At 41.3% G+C, this 17,868-nt stretch overlaps 1 protein-coding gene across 3 annotated transcripts in view; it reads left to right on the forward strand.

Annotated features, from left to right (window-relative positions):
* The window catches only part of LOC126188434 (segmentation protein cap'n'collar), an 815,786-nt gene extending 798,131 nt beyond the window's left edge, over positions 1-17,655 (forward strand). For all 3 annotated transcript variants that reach the window (XM_049930039.1, XM_049930038.1, XM_049930040.1), the window contains 7 exons: positions 5,300-5,639; positions 13,007-13,152; positions 14,294-14,485; positions 14,596-14,700; positions 14,811-14,998; positions 15,205-15,378; positions 15,617-17,655. In XM_049930039.1, the coding sequence (XP_049785996.1) occupies positions 5,300-5,639; positions 13,007-13,152; positions 14,294-14,485; positions 14,596-14,700; positions 14,811-14,998; positions 15,205-15,378; positions 15,617-15,787 (1,316 nt within the window). In that variant the 3' untranslated portion in view covers positions 15,788-17,655. The remainder of the gene's footprint in view (positions 1-5,299; positions 5,640-13,006; positions 13,153-14,293; positions 14,486-14,595; positions 14,701-14,810; positions 14,999-15,204; positions 15,379-15,616) is intronic.
* Positions 17,656-17,868: the final 213 nt, after the last annotated feature.

Genomic DNA, 17,868 nt, shown 5'->3' on the forward strand with positions numbered 1-17,868 from the left:
TCTTTGTCGCCTTAAAGCATTCTTGCTAGTATTAGCTCACCACGTTCAATCTCAAAGGTAACTAACGCTCACGACCGTTAAGTAAGTATTTAAAGCAAACTTGATTTGCATGTTCATATGCGACTAGCGCGAAATTTGAATATACATCACCTTTCAGGTGTAGAAACACACCTACCGACTTCGTTTATGTCGCGCAACTCCTTCTTGGTGCTGCAGTTCTTTTCCGTCGGTGTAGTTAGTCATTCAATTTTACTGACCGATCGTGCTCACAACTTCGGCGCCCCGACCCAGCGTTCGGATAGGGTGCCGCCTTTGTTAACGCCATCGGTTTGTCAGCTGTTGGAAGAACACAGCGTCACGAACACTAACTATGTAAGAAGGAGAATCATTTGCAGAACGTGTAAGTAATGAAAACAAGGTCATTGCCAGCAAAATAGAGATATTAAGTTCAAGATGTACGAGACGAACAACGCGTTTCGTTTCGTACCATTGCTGCTTGCGAAAGATAAAGAAGGCGAGCTACCTATCTACGATGCAACAAGCTTTTGAAAACTCTGAATTATCTGTGAATGACGCGAAAGACTTAAACGATATCCATTAGCGGCCAGACGCTGATTCTGGTCTAAAACGGGCCACTCACCGACATGTGAGCGCAATGAAATAGGGGAAGGGAGATGAAGTAATTAACAAGGCACAGCTTTCAGCTGTGTACGGTGATGCAGCAGGCGCGTCCGCCGCGTTCAGTGACGCTGCGCTTTCGGGCGAAGTACGCGCACTCATTCCAGATTACCTAAACAAACAGTTGAACGTGACTTGCGCAAGCCAGTTTCCAACAGCGAACGGCGGTGCGCGGCTGAATAGCGCTAAGCGAACCTTGCTGTGTCACACGCGGCTATTACCAGAAGGCCATCACTGAGCAGGCGCGGTTGCTTCGTTTTGTGCAGATACCGAAAAAACAGGTGGCACTTGAAACACTGTGTGCATCTGAATAGCCCCAAATCGACAATTAGAAGACTTTGAATGGAAAAACACTGCTTGAGCTGAAATTCTTTTTCCACCTAGATAGTGTGGTGAGCCACAGAGTACATTATAAAGCTGGGTGTTTCTGGGAAAAGTTAGGTGAGACAGTGACGCTTACAACGTCACCATAGAACTGGAAGAATCTCGGTTGGTCAGAAGAGGAAAGAGGATTCGCAAAATAAGTACACAAACGTCCACATATCCGTTGGTCTTTCATCGCAATGTAGGAGTTGCGTTAAGTCAGAAAGTAAATATCAGGATCCGTGTTGTCATATAACATGCGATGGCTGCAACGAACATAAAAGCTTCTGAAAAAAATAATTTTCTGTGACAAAAAAAACTTCTTTTTATCTGATCATATGCTGCAGGACACTTTGTATGTAACCTGCACTGCAAAATAGCTTAACCTGCAAAATGTAGCTGAACCATTAAATAGCGGTAAGGGATTGTGAGGATTTGAAGTATTTTAGAGCACACGATGTTTTGATTATTGAGGATATTTTCAATGCAATACATTTCTCAGTACGTCACGAAATGTAGCCGAAAGTGTGGAGAAAACAAGAGCAAAAAAATTCCAGCTTGACAAACTTGTATAGTATACTATACTGGGTCTCTCTCGTAATGGTAGTCAGGGGCATTTTCTCTGGTGTTGCAGCAGATAATTTGAGGTTCCTTTCTATCAACGTGTAGCTAGAGTCAGCCTAAACATACACTGCTCATCACGTCTCACATACGACGCCCATCGTCCACGGAAAGCGTCAGTTTGTTTCCCTTTACACACAAAATTATTTTTAAATCGTATTCGAGAAGGCAGTCCCATTATAGTCTAGTGTGTTATTGGTTTTATTGAGATGTATAACCAGAAACAGTAAAACACGAAGAATAATCGGTATTCCAGCAGCGACTGAGTAGCGCTTCTGCATTCAGCGTGTGCCAGGGCGGCGCTGTTTGTTTAGATCATGTTCCACCATTTCCTTGTAGCTGTGCATTGCACATTGGTGGCATCTTTTGATGTAACTCTTCCTCGATTACGTCAGCGTCTAAAATAATACGTTTTCTCTCGCCTGACGTCTGTGAGAGATGGAGGACAAGGCGAAGGCGAAGATCATTACCTGAGCGTATCACAGGAGATGCTGCTACAGCTTTCACGTAATGAGAGTTATAGCAGATAAGGCAATCAGATAGACCGTGTGAAGGGAAATCCATATCATGCGAGGGCTACGCAGAGGACTTTGCCCCGTTAGAAACAGTGGTAGTAAGAAACTGAACGGAAGATTCGTTATGCAGAAACATTCTTCCACTTCCTGCGTGCATGGTCTATTTCTTTTGTCCCCTTTTCTTTTAACAAGCTTTACCAACCCTGTTTTACAAATTCTTGCCTGCATCTTTCATATTTCACTAAGCAGAACTACACCACAGAGAGAAAGCATGTCAGCGGTTCGCATTCTCTAGAATGCATGGCTCAAATGGCTCTGAGCACTATGCGACTTAACTTCTGAGGTCATCAGTCGCCTAGAACTTAGAACTAATTAAACCTAACTAACCTAAGGACATCACACACATCCATGCTCGAGGCAGGATTCGAACCTGCGACCGTAGCGGTCGCTCGGTTTCAGACTGTAGCGCCTAGAACCACACGGCCACTCCGGCCGGCCTCTAGAATGAAACTGCAGGGGCTGGACAAAAATATGGAAACACCAAAATCACAACACATTACCATTATCGTATCTAATACAATGTCGGAAACCCGTTGGCATACAGAAGAGCTTCCAGTCGTCTCGAAATGGACAAATACAGGTCCTGAATGGTTTTCAGGTAAATGTTATACCTTTCTTCGTGCAAAATAATAATAAGTCAAGATAACAAAGATGGAGGGCGATAGCGATCACGCACCCTTCTCTCCAAAGTAGACCATAAACGCTCAATAATATTGAAGTCCAGTGAGTGTGGCGGCCAGGGTATACGCGACAGTTCATCCTAGTGCTCTTAAAATCAGTCTAGGACGATGGGAATTATGTGGGCAGGGATCTTCACGTCTTGGAACAGACCTACCATGAGATGGACCTGAACAGCCGAAAGAGTCAGGTAATCCTTGACAGTAACGCGACCTTACATAGTAAACATGGCACCCATGATGTGGCTAGCCAAACCTTCACCGAATCCCAACCATGTTTCGTTCTTAAGATGTAAACTCATCCAGACCTTGGAAACAGTGTGCATCAAGACTCGTCCGATCAAATGGCTTACTTCCATTGCTCCGTAGTCCAGGTTTTATGGCTTCGTTTTCTTGTTACGGACATTTGCATCACGGATGAGCGGTTTTGGAATTCCAGCTAGTTCTGCTGTTCCCTACTAACGGAGCCCCCTTCGTGGTGTTTTGGTGCTGACAAGGTTCGTAAATGTGACATTCGGTTCTGTAGAGACATACAGTGCTGTCGTCCTCTTATTTTCATGATCACTCAACATAATTTTCTCCCGCGTTATGTCTGAGCAGTTATGTTTTTTCCGTTTTCCACGTATGCGGTATAAATCTTCGATACGATGCCTCTTGCTACACCAAACACTTTGGGTACTTTGGTTACGGAAGAACCCACCATACAAGCCCGAACAATTTGCCCATTTTCGAATTGACTTAGCACCGACATAATGTCTCTCAAGTACATAGAACATTGTATTGGCCATGACTGGCAGTTGCAACGTTTAGAGGATATCGCACAGGAGCCGTTCGTGCTCAAGTACAAAAGCGCAACCTGTTTACTGAGTGAGCATCTACATTTATGTTCAGTCATCCGTTTCTCTCAATATTTCCATATTTTTGTCCAACCCCTGTATTTTGTGGCTCTATAGTGTGGCTCTGGAGGGTTGAGAGTGGTAAATAGTACAATCATTACATAGTTCCTTACGAACTTATTCAAGTTCCTACCAGCCCACTTTTATTTACTTATAATTTCTTCTCTCCGTAAACCCGGGTCCAGCTCAGGCGGTTTCTACGTGACTGTTATAGGAAATTATTCATGCTGGATCTCTAATACCACCGTGACTTTTCTCTGGAGAAATGTTTCGCGACGAAATCTGAAGAGGTATTTAACGGTGACGTAACAGCACCTGTTTACGAAGTCAGCATCAGTAGTCAGAAGAAAGGCATTCTGGTTACATGGAACTCTAGTATTGCTATCCAGTTGTGCCCCATGCAGGCAGTGTAGTGGTCGCTTAGCTGTCCGATGTTCTATAGAGCGTTAGCATCAAGGAGTTTACTGATCTGAGATCGTCCAAAGAATGCCATTCCATAAAATTCTTGTTCTCGTCCCCTTGTTATCATTCCGTAGTTAACGAAATTTGAGCTAAAAATAATGATTGTTTACCTTCATGTATTGAATAAAATGTTCGTTATCTGTAGAGGTACATCGTCACTGACAAACACAGGCACTAAAACTAACGTTTTAAATGTAGGCCAGTTATTCACTAACTGTTTCCTCTTTGTGCGAGTTCCGTGACTACATAATGATCATAAACTAACAAAGTTTGGGAGCCATTGGTTCAGCTTTAGCAATACACAGACACCCTTCGGGAAGCGGGCATATGTAGAACAGTTATTTACTGTATCACGAGTTGAAGCAACATGCATTGATCCAATGTTTTGGTTTCGTCTTCTTATTCGACTGATTCATATCATCAGAGCCACATATTAGACGCCACAGACTGCTAATGAAAAACAGAGTACGTATTTAATTGGAGTAAAAACTTGCTAGCGAACGGCACTCTGTTTCGTATCTACAGCATAGGTGCCTCTCTCGGTTAGTGAAGAGCAAGGTACAGTCATTGGGCTACAATGAGCGGACGTGTGCAGCCAGTTTTAGTAGGCAAAAGTCTACATTTTCGGAATGAATTTGTCATGGATACTAAGCCCCAATGAAATGGTGAAACATAACGTTCGTGCGTATACATTTCGTTAACATAAGACTAAAATTTCGTTTTTTTCTTTTGTTTTCGCCAGCACCACTACCCTAGCGTCAAGTTGCACATATTCGAGAGAATAATGTTCCTGTAACACCACCATCTGGCGATGAGCCTGTAGTGGCTCGAGTAATAATTAGTGGTGCAATAAATCGTATCAGATTCAGAAAGCAAATGTTTGCATATCATACCGGCATTTGAGATGTAGAATAGGTGTGTCCCTATAACACGAAATGATTGGGACTTTGAGAAAATGATACCATTGTACTATACCTCCTGCGTGAAACGCGCGAGCTCTTAGTGACAGTTGTTTTGTGTTGCGCAGGTATGTACACGATGCGCATGCTGGACTCGACGGGCAGCCCGACTTCTGCATCGAGCGCCGCCCACGCAGGGGCGGCGGCTGGCGGGGCGACGACTGTGGCCGCTTCCGGCCCGGGGGCGGCGACGGCGGCGTCAGCTGCTGCTGCTGCTGCTGCGGCGGCGGCGGCGGCTGCGGCGGCGGCTGCAGCGGAGGAGCGCATGGACGCGTCCAGCGACAGCGCCGTTAGCTCCATGGGCTCCGAGCGCGTGCCCTCGCTGTCTGACGGCGAGTGGATGGAGACTGGCTCCGACTCGGGACACACGGCCGGCGACCACTACGGAGCCGCCGACTACCACGCTAGGTGGGTGCTGCTATCAGCTCTCCGCATTCTCCGCGAGCCGGTAGGGAATCTCTCCACATCCTACAGTTGCTCTCTCTGACTCCAGATCCGTGTCCGTAGCCGATGTAGGAGGGAATCTGATGAAACTTTGCGCAGGATTGTTGACCAGTGTCTCTAGTATGCCTCTCGATCGCGTCTGAGCGCACAGTGAGCATGTAAAGATGGCTAGAGCAACTCTCCTGTCAAGTGTGAAATGCGTGCTGTCATTCGATTTCTTCATGCTGAGAGGCTCCGCCAGATTTCAGGCAGATGGCACCAGAGTGCGGCAATGGTGCCAGAACTTTGAAGCAGCACGTACAGACGTTCACGATGCAGGCGGTCAGGAAAGGAAGCGTGTCTCAACCGGTGATCTTATTCAGCGAGTGGATGAGGCGATTCGAGAAAATCATCTAGTAAGAGCAATTCAGAATAAACGAGGAGGATTGTTGTTATCAAGCATGATCCTTCTTTATGACAATACTCGGTCGCACACTGCAGCTGCAACAAAGGCGCCCCTGTAGCGTTTTCGATGGGAAGTGTTTGACCATCCACATACAGCCCGGACTTTGCCTCCTCTGATTTTCATCTCTTTGCTTACATGAACCGTTGCCTATGAGGACAGCATTTTGGCACAGACAGTGAGCTGCAGACTAGCGTAGATAATTGCCGGAAAGCGCAGGCGGCTGCATTCTACGACGAGGGTATTGGAAATTTGGTACAACGCCACAACAAGTGTCTAAGGCAGGGCGGCGACTGTGTAGAGAAGTAGCTGGAAGGTGTAGTTAAATTTTACAAATAAAAAATAATAAATTTTCACTGAATTTTCCATTTCCCAACCGACCTGGCCGGGAAAAAAAAGTCGTCTTATTTTTATGTATGACAACTATGCCTTGGAAACGGTATACGACAGGGATGTTGTCTTTCTATCTATATCGAAGAAGCAGTGACGAAGTGAAATAAATATTCAGGCGTGGGATTAAAATTCATGGTCAAAGTAAGCCCAGGGTGAAAGGAAATCAGAATGAAAAGATATCATTGATACGATTCACTGATGCTGACATTGCTGTCATCAGTGAAAGTGAGAATGTAATAAACAGCTCAGTGATCATACACTAGGTACTGAGAGTAGACCGAAGAAAGAGGAAAGTAATGAAGAGCAGGAGAAATGAGATTAGTCAAACGGGCATTCTTGACCGACAAAAGTCTCCTAGTATCAGACATCGGTCTTAATTATATTTGAGGAAGAAATTTGTGATAATGTTCGTCTGGAGCACAACATTCTACGGAAGGGAATATAGGACTGTGAGAAAACTGGGAAAGAAGAGAATCGAAGCGTTTGAGATGTGGCGCTATGGAACGATGTTGAAAATTAGGTGGGCAGATAAGCTAACAAATAAGGTACTTCGCAGAATCGGCGAGGAAAGAAGTATGTCGAAACCACTGACAAGAATAAGAGACGGAGTGATAGGACACGTGTTAAGCTATCAACGAATAACTGCCATGATAGCTGAGGGAGCTGAAAAGTGTAAAAACTGTAGGGAAAGACAGAGATATAACAAACAATTGAGGACGTTGGATGAAAGTGCTACTGTGAGGTGAAGAAGTTAGTACAGGAGAATATGTCGTGGCAGCCATATCAAACCAGTCAAAAGACTGTTGACAAGAAAAGTAAGTGTCCAGTTTTGTGACTGAACGTGATGGAGCACGGAGCCATTCGTTCGTGGATTGCATATAAGTATAACGCGCGTTCTTGAGGAAGAAAGTTATTGTACGTATCTGGTAACACCATTTTCTGTCACCTGCAGTGGTCTCTGTGGGCGCCATAAAGACTCTGCTATTCGATGGTCAAGGCACTTAGTCCGGGGTGGGTATTTACAGGGAATAAGTTAAGGAAATATGTGCACGAACTCTTCCGTTTATTTACAGTAACATTCTTAAACATGACTGCCTCCATATCCGAAGCGGTAAAGCCCATTTTTACGGTGACCGTCAACTCGAAGGTAAGTCGGTTCAAAAACTGGACATGAAACAACTTTTCTTCGTGAATGTCAGACTGACTTGGGGAGCAGGAGCGGTGGGTTACAGTTCTCGATCACTAGCCTTTATGTCAATATCCCAGACTAAATTTCAGTCCCCTGCGCAATGTCTCATGGAGTGAAGGCCTGCACACCTCGATGGTGATCCGTTCTTCGTATAGGGGGCTTTAAGCTTGATAGCCCCCTGACTGCCGTTCGAGAGGAGCAGTCTACAGACTGAACCCGAACACCACCATCAAAATTTGAGAGGTTTTTCAGCAATATTTTTTGAGTATTTTGATATGAGGGATACACAGTCTCCAGTAGATCGTTACAGGGTAAAAATGTAATTATTATTTATTCGATTTTTTACCCCAGTTAGCTCTGTTTCTGTGAAAATACCTTCACAAAAATTTCAAAGCCTGTAATATGCAGTCATGTAATACGCTGTCACCAAAATGCACAAAACACACATTAGTGCAACAAGCCTCAGACAGATGCAAAAGTACTGTCATGTGGTTGCCCTCGCCATGGTAACAGCTCAGCGTAGAATCATTGAGCCACTCTGCTTTCTAAGTGTACATGGCAGATCTGTCATCGTACGCTTTCCATGTCTTTGGTCATCCTTAATTTGTAAATTTCCTCCTATTTTCCTTGATACCTTCCTTTATGGTAAACATGTTTAGAGTTTTCCGTGTGGTCTTGTTCCGTACTTGATCCTGTAATGTAACGAACTCGTCCAGTCAAGTGTTGCGAAAGTACGACATTACAATGCTCATCGACGCGCGAATGGAAACTAAGTGAATCATCAGGTTACAAAGCAGAGTTATCCACTGTCTTCCCGTAAGTGGTGCATCAGTCACTATTGCAGCTTGTTCAGAGACCAGTACCAGAGCAATTCTCCCAACAAAGAAAAACTGCGCATATTTTTGGAAGAGGATATAATACGAAACCTGTGTTTTCCAGAGCATACACGAATTTTTGTGAGAAGCCCGCGTGAGGGTATCGTGTGCACCAGATACGTAGATTATGATGGTTCAGTTTCCGAGAGGTCGTCATCCTACCGACGCGGGTACTAAACGTCTGCCGGCCAGTGTGGCCGAGCGGTTCTAGTCGCTACAGTCTGGAACCGCGCTGCTGCTACGGTCGCAGGTTCGAATCCTGCCTCGGGCATGGATGTGTGTGATGTCCTAAGGTTAGTTAGGTTTAAGTAGTTCTAAGTTCTAGGGGACTGATGACCTCAGATGTTAAGTCTCATAGTGCTCAGAGCCATTTGAACCATTTTTTGAACTGAACGTCTGCAACAGATGCAGCCAGCAAGTTGCTAATGTGTGGCGCATACCTTCCCGTCTGCTGCTGCTACCCCAGTTACCTCTGTTTCTGCGAAAATACCTTCACAAAAATTTCGAAGCTTGTAATATGCAGTTATCAAAATGCACAAAACATAGAGTATTGCAACAACCCTCAGACAGATGCAGAAGTGCTGCGATGCCCTCGCTAGGGTAACAGCTCAGTATAGAATCGTTGAGCCATTCTACTTTTTAAACGTTCATGGCTGGTACGATATAAGTAACTCTTTTCTGTTTTTCAGTTACTTGCTGCCAAACTCTAAAAATATATTCATATATTTTCGGGACGCTTGAGACGCCGTTCAGAAATATTGCAAAACTAGTACTGTTTACCGTAGTTAAAATAATGAAAAACTGTATCAGAATATATCTAAACACACTACAGTGTGTGTGTACAGCATTAAAAAACGGAGATGGTAAGCAAAATGCTGTAGCATTCATATGGAGTTGCATAACACGCTACACAGGCCGAAGCAGACAGGTGTCTACTACACCTACCCAAAGTGATGTACATCACAGACAAGGCACCAACATTTAATTGCACTTTTAGAATTCCCCTTCCACTGATTGACAGATGAGTACTCGTTTGATGTACCAGCGTTTGAGTCTATGGCACGCAACAACCTTTATCATAGTTTTATATGGTGTTGGCTGAATTTTAACGGTCCATCCCTGCAGGAATGCGGAGGACCTTTCCGGAACAGTACACATGTCATCTGCTGCATTTAACCGAGTGCAAGAAGGGCCGACAATAAGCTGCTAGACTTCTGAAAGGACGTGCATTAATTGCGTGAGCGCACAACTGTTTCGAAAGACCTGCTGCTAATTCCGTGTAATAATACGGTTGATGTATCCGAATCTCTTCTCGCAGGAAATGGAGATATCCAATTTTGGGGTTCTTGGATGTGGTTGAATGATATTGTTGTTGAGCTTGTACTGTATCACTTAGTACAGCTACGCCAGTCTGCCAGTACCACTCGGTTTAACATGTTGCTTTCGATTCGCCTCTTATCAGTGGAAGAACTGTCCATAGCGGTCCTCAGGCGACACTTAATTGCGTGTGTTGTGCCTGATTATTTCACAACCCTGTTTCCAAAAGTTTGTTGGCAGCGTTTTCTGTGGCTATCGAATATGTAATATTATTTAACAGTATGAGACAAATTACAGATGTCTTCGTTGTCAGTCATTTAGTCAGTTCTAAGTTATAAATGTGACGCAGTCGATGGAGCCATTGCCCTGCCAGTAGTTCTCTCTCCCAACATCTTTGAAAGTCATTTCTGTTCATAGTCGACGTATGGCAATTCTAATAATAATGTGACCGATCAGGAGTGTTGTACGATAACTTGCCTTTGATAGCCTGCAGTTATCAACTGTTGTAATCATCTAGACGTAGTTCGAAACTTACTTACGGATAGACGAACGTCTCTGTAATCTCGTCCCATTTCATTAATTGCGTGAATCACCAGCATCACTTTCATTTTTATCGGTAGGTACTTGACTTAGAGAGATCGCGGACACTGAGTCACGATAAATTTTATCATTTACAGAACGTAATGAACATAAAAACGCGTACAAGTAACGTTGAGAAATGGTAGTTTCATAGGTCGGTTGTGATAGTTTCGCTCACGTTGTTGCGAAGCATTCGTTTCACAATGTCGTACTATATAAACTGAGAAATGGAGCTTCCTTTTGCTCAGTGTGTGGAGCTTCCTTATGTTAGGTGTGCAAAATATCGTAGAAGTAAGTCACCAGTACAAATTACTTATCGACCGGTCAGTTCCACTACGTAGACACTGCATTAAGAGTTCAAAATTCCGCTAATAGCCAACAACACATGTCATTGGGGATTTAAATCGAAATTATGTTGGTGCGACGGAAAAGTTCGTCAAAAGATACGGGTGGATAATACTTATATAAGTGACGGCTTTCCGTTCTCCCTGTACGAAATAATACAAAAGATTCAAATTCTCGAATAAGGCAGGCCGTCATCTCTCCCCATCGCATTACTCTGATGTAATTTACGTGGTACAGTGACTATATGTATTGCCGGCGCTCGGGTCACCAGATGTGAATGAACGTTCATTAAAATTGCTTCCCGTGACTGTTTTTTTCGAGCGATGATACGTAACCCAAAAAGCAGGCACCCGCTCCTAGGTCCAGTTATTCCACCGGCAACATTTATCAAACGGTTCTTAACGTGCTGCGGTGCTGATTTTAAGCGCCCCGACGTCTGAGATATGCGCTCCTCGCGGTGTAAGTAGGTGCATAGTAAACAAACGTAAAAATGAATCATCGCGTAGCATGTACTGCAGAAGAAAGAGTTTGAGCATGTGCGCTCTCGCAGCACCTTTCTCAGAACGGTTCTACAGAAAATACAATCATCAACTAGCAGGAAACAACGCCACGTAGTTTGCACTCATGTTCATTGGGTCTGTGCTCCCCCAATCAGCAAAAATCTGAAATTTTCGGACCAACAGCGTGTTTTCTTTCAGGTTTTTCGGTCACCAACTTTCTCCCCCGAATGCGAAAATATTTTGTTGACGCCCACCTACATATGAAGAAACGATCATCATAATAAAATAAGAGAAATCAGATCTTGCACAGCAAGATATAGGTGTTCGTTTTTTCTGCTTGCTATTCGAGACTGGAATAATAGAGAATTATTGTGAAGGTGGTTCAGTGAACACCCTGCCAGGCATTTAAGTGTGATTTGCAGGGTATCCATGTAGATATAGATGTAGATTCTGTCAACTACAGTAACCACCATAATGTTGGTCTTAAATGCTGTGCTTCATTTGTTGCCCAGGAATGAGTTAGAAAATATTTCCCACCTTGTCATTATAGCACCTTATCCTGTTTTTTCCTGAAAGAAGTAACTTTACATTAGGTACTTGAGTGTCGGATTTAGTCAGAATAGGTGTTCAATTCGAAGTAAGAAATATGGTTTGTGTTCCTCATGGTGGCATAAGTACATAAACAAAGGTATCTCACTGTTGTCTGTGAATTTCATTCCGTGTTTTGAACTTGCCACGTTCTGCATTCACACATCAGAAAACCGCAATAGAAAATTGTGCATATACTGAATAAGTCCATCCACTTGCAGATTACAGTCCCACAATGTTTTTCCATCAAGTGCATCCAACATCATGCAGAATAGATATGGTAATCGTTTTTTAGTCCTAGGTACAGTTTTGAGTATTGGAATGACCAGAGAATAATTACAACACAGTGGAACTGAAAGAGACAGTGGGAAAACACACTATAAGGGCTTCATCAGCTCTGGTTAGCATTATATCTCGTGGAACACATCTGTAGGTATAAGAAATCCCTGAGAGGAACATGAATCGGGAAATAATAACAAATTAGTTTTCTCAACTTTTAAACAATGTGTGGTTCACCATAACAATACACTCCTACCTTTCAAACGTCATTTACAGCATAAATGCAGCAATGAAATTTCAGTTTAGTAGGACATCTCCAAACATCTCTATCTGCTCATTGAGATCCCTCAGTTATTTAAAATGTAATTATCTTGCAGTTTGCAGCTGTCAACTAAGAGCTGCTACAGCAGCCAAATAACATTTTGTCTTAATGTGATAAAGTTCTATTGGTATGGCTAAGAAGCTGTTTTGCCAGTGATTCTTGTCATATTTAGGACTTGTGATTCTTTCAGAACACACATTTTCATTTATAATGTTTTATAGAGGAAAGGTGTTGTTCACTGAGTAGTCGCATGCTGTGCAGCCCAGCTATTGTGACACTTGCTCAGATTTTTCACGTAATTGTTACATACTCATACTTCGTAATTACTATAGGTATTTGATGTTACTTTGTAATAGAAGAATAAAAAAACTGATACTCACACTAAAAATTGTGCAGTATTAATTAAATTAGACTTCACATTACTCAGACAATATTAGAAGACACAATCTTTATCATTTTAAGGCTGTAACAGTATGGTGACACAGATCTCATTTGTTTGTAGCAAGTACAGACCTTACGACTACAGCTACTCTGGTCGCCAGCACTCCAGTTCTGTCAGCACTGCCGAGACACAGCACCGTGTGCCACCCATGGCTCAAAAGAAACATCAGATGTTTGGAAAGCGATGCTTCCAGGAGCAGGGTGCAGGTGAGTTCTTGTTTAGGTTCTGCAACTGAAGATGCAATATATAAAATAAAATACTCATAAATTTGCCTCTGTTTGGCATTCATGGTTTCAACAGTTCAAGTGACTCACTTGAGTCAAAGCTCTATATCTTGAATCTGTTAAAAGAAAACACAAGTGCCAAGCATTGTTATTTTTACTAATCATCTTTCAGAATGGTTTACAGTAACAAATGTACATCATAAATATGAAAATGTGATGCTCATTAGAAACCTATAGACATTCCCTTACACCATATTGTTTTGCTAGGCCAAATGGTACACCTGCCAAGACCAGTGCATCCTCTCTTAGGGGGGAGATAAAGCTCATTGAGGAATTCTCATTATGGTTTGACATCTCATTTTACATACACTCAAAGGTTGATTTTGGTACATTATGTACAAAAAATGCAAATGTATGTGAAGCTTTTGCCAGAAATTTGTCCTATGTTCATATTTGTCACAGTGCAAGCTACTACTATTATTCCTGAATACAAATTTAATCCAGACTAACCCCATTTCTCCTTCAATGCAAAATAAAGGGAGTAAACTTTGCTACACTCATGAAAAGTCAGTTTCTTTATTTCAGTTTTTATATCAGGCCATTATTTACATTGTGGCAATGTGTATTGTTCTGCATAATATTCAGTCCCACTTAGTTACATTTTGGGTCTATGTTAGATTTTTCCTGTTATTAGAGGCATGGGTTCACCTTAAACACAATATTTTTCACTCTTGCATTATTTAATATGAGGTTCAAAAACATGACAGATGGACACTATCTTCCTCATTATCATGAGATTATGGCACTACTATCACTGCAGTAGCTCTCTGCTGTTTGCATTCATTTCCAAACCACTGTTCATCTCATATGAAAACTCTCTTCCACAATTTGTCAATGCTGCCATTGTCTGAGAAACCACTGCCTTCAATATACCAGATAAAGCAGTGGGCTTTTTGCAGAAGCTGTTGTTAAAGTGAGCACCATTAGTTTCCTTAATCTGAAAGTCTGAATGCTTACACTTTGTATAATGTTGCAAATGAATTGTTTCTTATTGTTTTCTGGTCATTACTAATCATTGTGAAAAATAGCACGAAAAAACTCAATGTCAAAACTTGGATTGCAGGAGCAGCTTCTTCCTTGGGTAGCCATGGAACAACACCGAGTCTGCCACCAGCGCCTGTAAAGTATGAGTACAGCGAGGCAGTACCTGCTGGTGGAAATGCATTTGGCACCCCATTGGAAGCTGGAGTTGCTGCTGCCAAGGCACCAGAGATGAAATATAGCTGCAGTGTTGAATTTGCAAGGCATCACCCAGGTAGAGCGAAGCACACTACACAGCACACACCTATGAAATTTTTGCCTCTCACACATCTCCACTTGTGGTAACTAGTGTATCTTACTGCTATGTTGCTGGTTTTGTTGCAGATGTAAGACCATCTATTGACCACATACAGCACAATCATTCATACCATCTTCCTGCAGAAAGCACAGGAGCCATGCAAAGACCTGTTTCAAGAGACAAACAAAAAGGTATGAACAATAACTGTCTTCAAAATAGTATTTCTCTATTCCCTTTCCAAAACACATATGCACTACTTAAATTAAAGGAGCAGCTTATTAACATTTGTCTTTTCCATCAGGTCGTAAATCTGACGAGGAACATCTGAACAGGGATGAGAAACGGGCACGAGCAATGAACATTCCATTGCCTGTGAGTGACATCATCAATTTGCCAATGGACGAATTTAATGAGCGATTGTCAAAATACGACCTTAGTGAGGCACAGTTATCACTCATAAGGGACATCAGGAGGAGAGGAAAGAACAAGGTAATAAAAGAAGTTCAGTGTCAGTTACTGTGGAGAATATATTTCACTGTCAACTGCAAACAAATTTGAAGTCTTGTTCAGTGATATTTGTACTAGTTTCATTTATGTTAGTAAGCACTGAATTTTAAACCTTCTCTATACACATGTGTTGACAAATTGGGGTTCTACTACAGTAAGTATTTATTTCGTACTCTTTGCTCTTGTAGGTTGCAGCACAGAACTGCCGTAAACGGAAGCTAGACCAGATTCTCAGTCTTGCAGATGAGGTCAAAGAAATGCGTGATCGGAAGAACCGCCTGATGCAGGAGAGAGATTACATGTTGGCAGAACGTCAGCGTGTCAAGGAGAAGTTCAGCCAACTGTACAGGCACATCTTTCAGGTAAAACAATACAACTGTGAATTCCCTTTTCTCCTTGTTTAATTTGCAGCTCCTTGCTATATCATAAACTTAGTTTCCTTGCACCCATGAGAAAAAAGTTCTAACTCTCAAGAAATCTTTTTGCCTAATATGGAAAAAAATCTTGAAACCATTATACATACAGTTTTTGCTTGAATTATTCTTCCCAGCTGAATATTTTTAGGTGTTTCTAAATAAAATCTACTTGTTCTGATTGTAGCAACTGCGGGATCCTGATGGCAACCAGTATTCAATGTGTGAATACAGCCTTCAGCAATCTGCAGACGGCACAGTACTGTTAGTGCCTCGAGCAAATGCAACTGCCTTCCTGGACCCTGAAGCCACCACTGCTGCTGCTTCGTGCAGGAAGCGTGAGGAAGAAAAGGAGTGACCTCATGTTGCTGTAAGCTCAAACCTGCTCAGAACAGAAGCGTGACAACTTCAAAATTGGACACTGGAGCAGGTGCAAATTCACAGATGCCTGTTTATCTTGTGATTCATTGTGTTTCTGAAAGTAAATCTGTAACTGTAATTGAGATCTCACATGACAAGTGGTGTTATTGGAAAAAATAGAGACATTTCAAATCGGACTGTACTATACAAAATAGAGTTGTATATTGAAGGTTGTGCCTGTACAAATATATCAGACATCGCGAAGAGTGCGTCCCCAATGTTATTGATGGTTACATACAAATATAGTGACAATATGAATATGGGATTGCTATCAGTGGAAAATGTTACAAGCCTAGATTGGTGAAAAATTAAGTGTGCTTGTGTAAAAAGGTAAATTATTGGTAACTAAAACTACATGGTTTTTTTTTTTAAGCCAAAAGTGGGAATTAAAACTAATACCTTTTTAAATAGGAGTGAATTTTACTGTATGATATTTGAGAATTATAGTGCTTGTTGGCATCCATTATTGCTCTTTTTATAATGGCATTTAACATTTCTGTTAGAAACTTAGCATTAAGTATTTTAATATATTTTTATGTACAATTTTCATTAATATTCTTCGATAAGCTATACTTTTAAGAACAATTTTGAAGTGAATTCTGAATAAGAGAAAAGCATCTGGGCAAATATTGTCTTCTAAAACAACTGAAGTGAGTGTACAGAAAATTGTGGAGGACAGAGCTAGTGAATAAAATATTGTGCCTTCTTTAAAATTAAAATTTTTCTTGAGACTAGTTTCTTATACTATACAGTTTATTTGAAGAATATCACAGTGCAATTTAGTGAAATACTATTTAAATAATAAAGATTCATGATGAAACATACTGATTTTCAGTTTGTTACTCTGTGCTATTTAGAAATTTAAAAAGGTTACAAAAACCCATAGTACGTTATGTCCATCGATGATGTCAGTGCTGATGTTCAGTGATTTTTATTAGTAGTGTGTATGTGAGGCTGTGAACTCACTTCATTCAGTACATATAGTTTTAATATGTTTTAAGATTTCTTGTGATTCAGTTTTGTTGAGAATATTAGGTAATCTTGAAACTAAGGAATAGCAAAGTAGCTCAGCTAACACAAAGGCCTTAATATACATTGCTTCAATCATGCTCACCTTTTATACTTACAAAACACATAGTGCTTTTGAGACTTTTTTTAAACAGAAAGGAAAGTTATTTACTGGTCTTTATTGTCCCCTGGTGGCAATAGAGTTTACAAATAAATTTAATAAAAGTGTGAATATACAATTATTTTTATATAACTCATTAAATGGGATCATACGGCTAGGTCATTTATCTCAATGTATATACAATTTAATTAATGCAGATATGTGTACATTTCATATTTTATAAAGAATAGAGAGTAATTCTTAGGCAGTTGACATCATGTTTTGATATCAGCATTGTAAAATAGAGCAGCTGCTCTACCTCTATCATGTCAGAATGTAAAGCATACATGCTAGTACTGTTCTTTGGAAATCCACATATGCAGAGAAGAGTTCTTTTTTTCCTTTCTGTGTGTTGCACAACATTATGTTCGATTCAGTTGGTAAAATTTCTTGTGAATGCATACTGCTATGCAGATTGTTTTATGTTCTTAAAACATTAGAAGTAATTGCTGTAAAGCACCAAGTGCTTTCAACACTTCATAACAAATTCCAAATATTTATTAGTGCATTTAAATTCTTAGCTCACTGGGTTTCTTTATGGTAAAAATATGGAAAGATAGTGGACTACCTGTGTGAATCATTAACACACATTGTATATCTCTCTTTGAATGTCATTTAAAATAAAAAAGTGAGTTTTATACATTGTTTCTTGTCACTTTATACCTACACTGGACATTTGCTTTACTTAGAACCCAGTGTAATCTCATGACTGTGGCTGTGACAAAGTAAACAAAACAAAACAGTATATAGTTTTTGCTTTTTTCTACTGTATTTCCAGTTTTCAGATGTTCACAAGCAAGAAGAAAAAGAATTTCTTGTTTAGTAGACATAAATGGAGAGAAGAAAAGTTT

This window comes from Schistocerca cancellata, chromosome 5 (assembly GCF_023864275.1).
Source record: "Schistocerca cancellata isolate TAMUIC-IGC-003103 chromosome 5, iqSchCanc2.1, whole genome shotgun sequence".
NCBI classification, from domain to species: domain Eukaryota; kingdom Metazoa; phylum Arthropoda; class Insecta; order Orthoptera; family Acrididae; genus Schistocerca; species Schistocerca cancellata.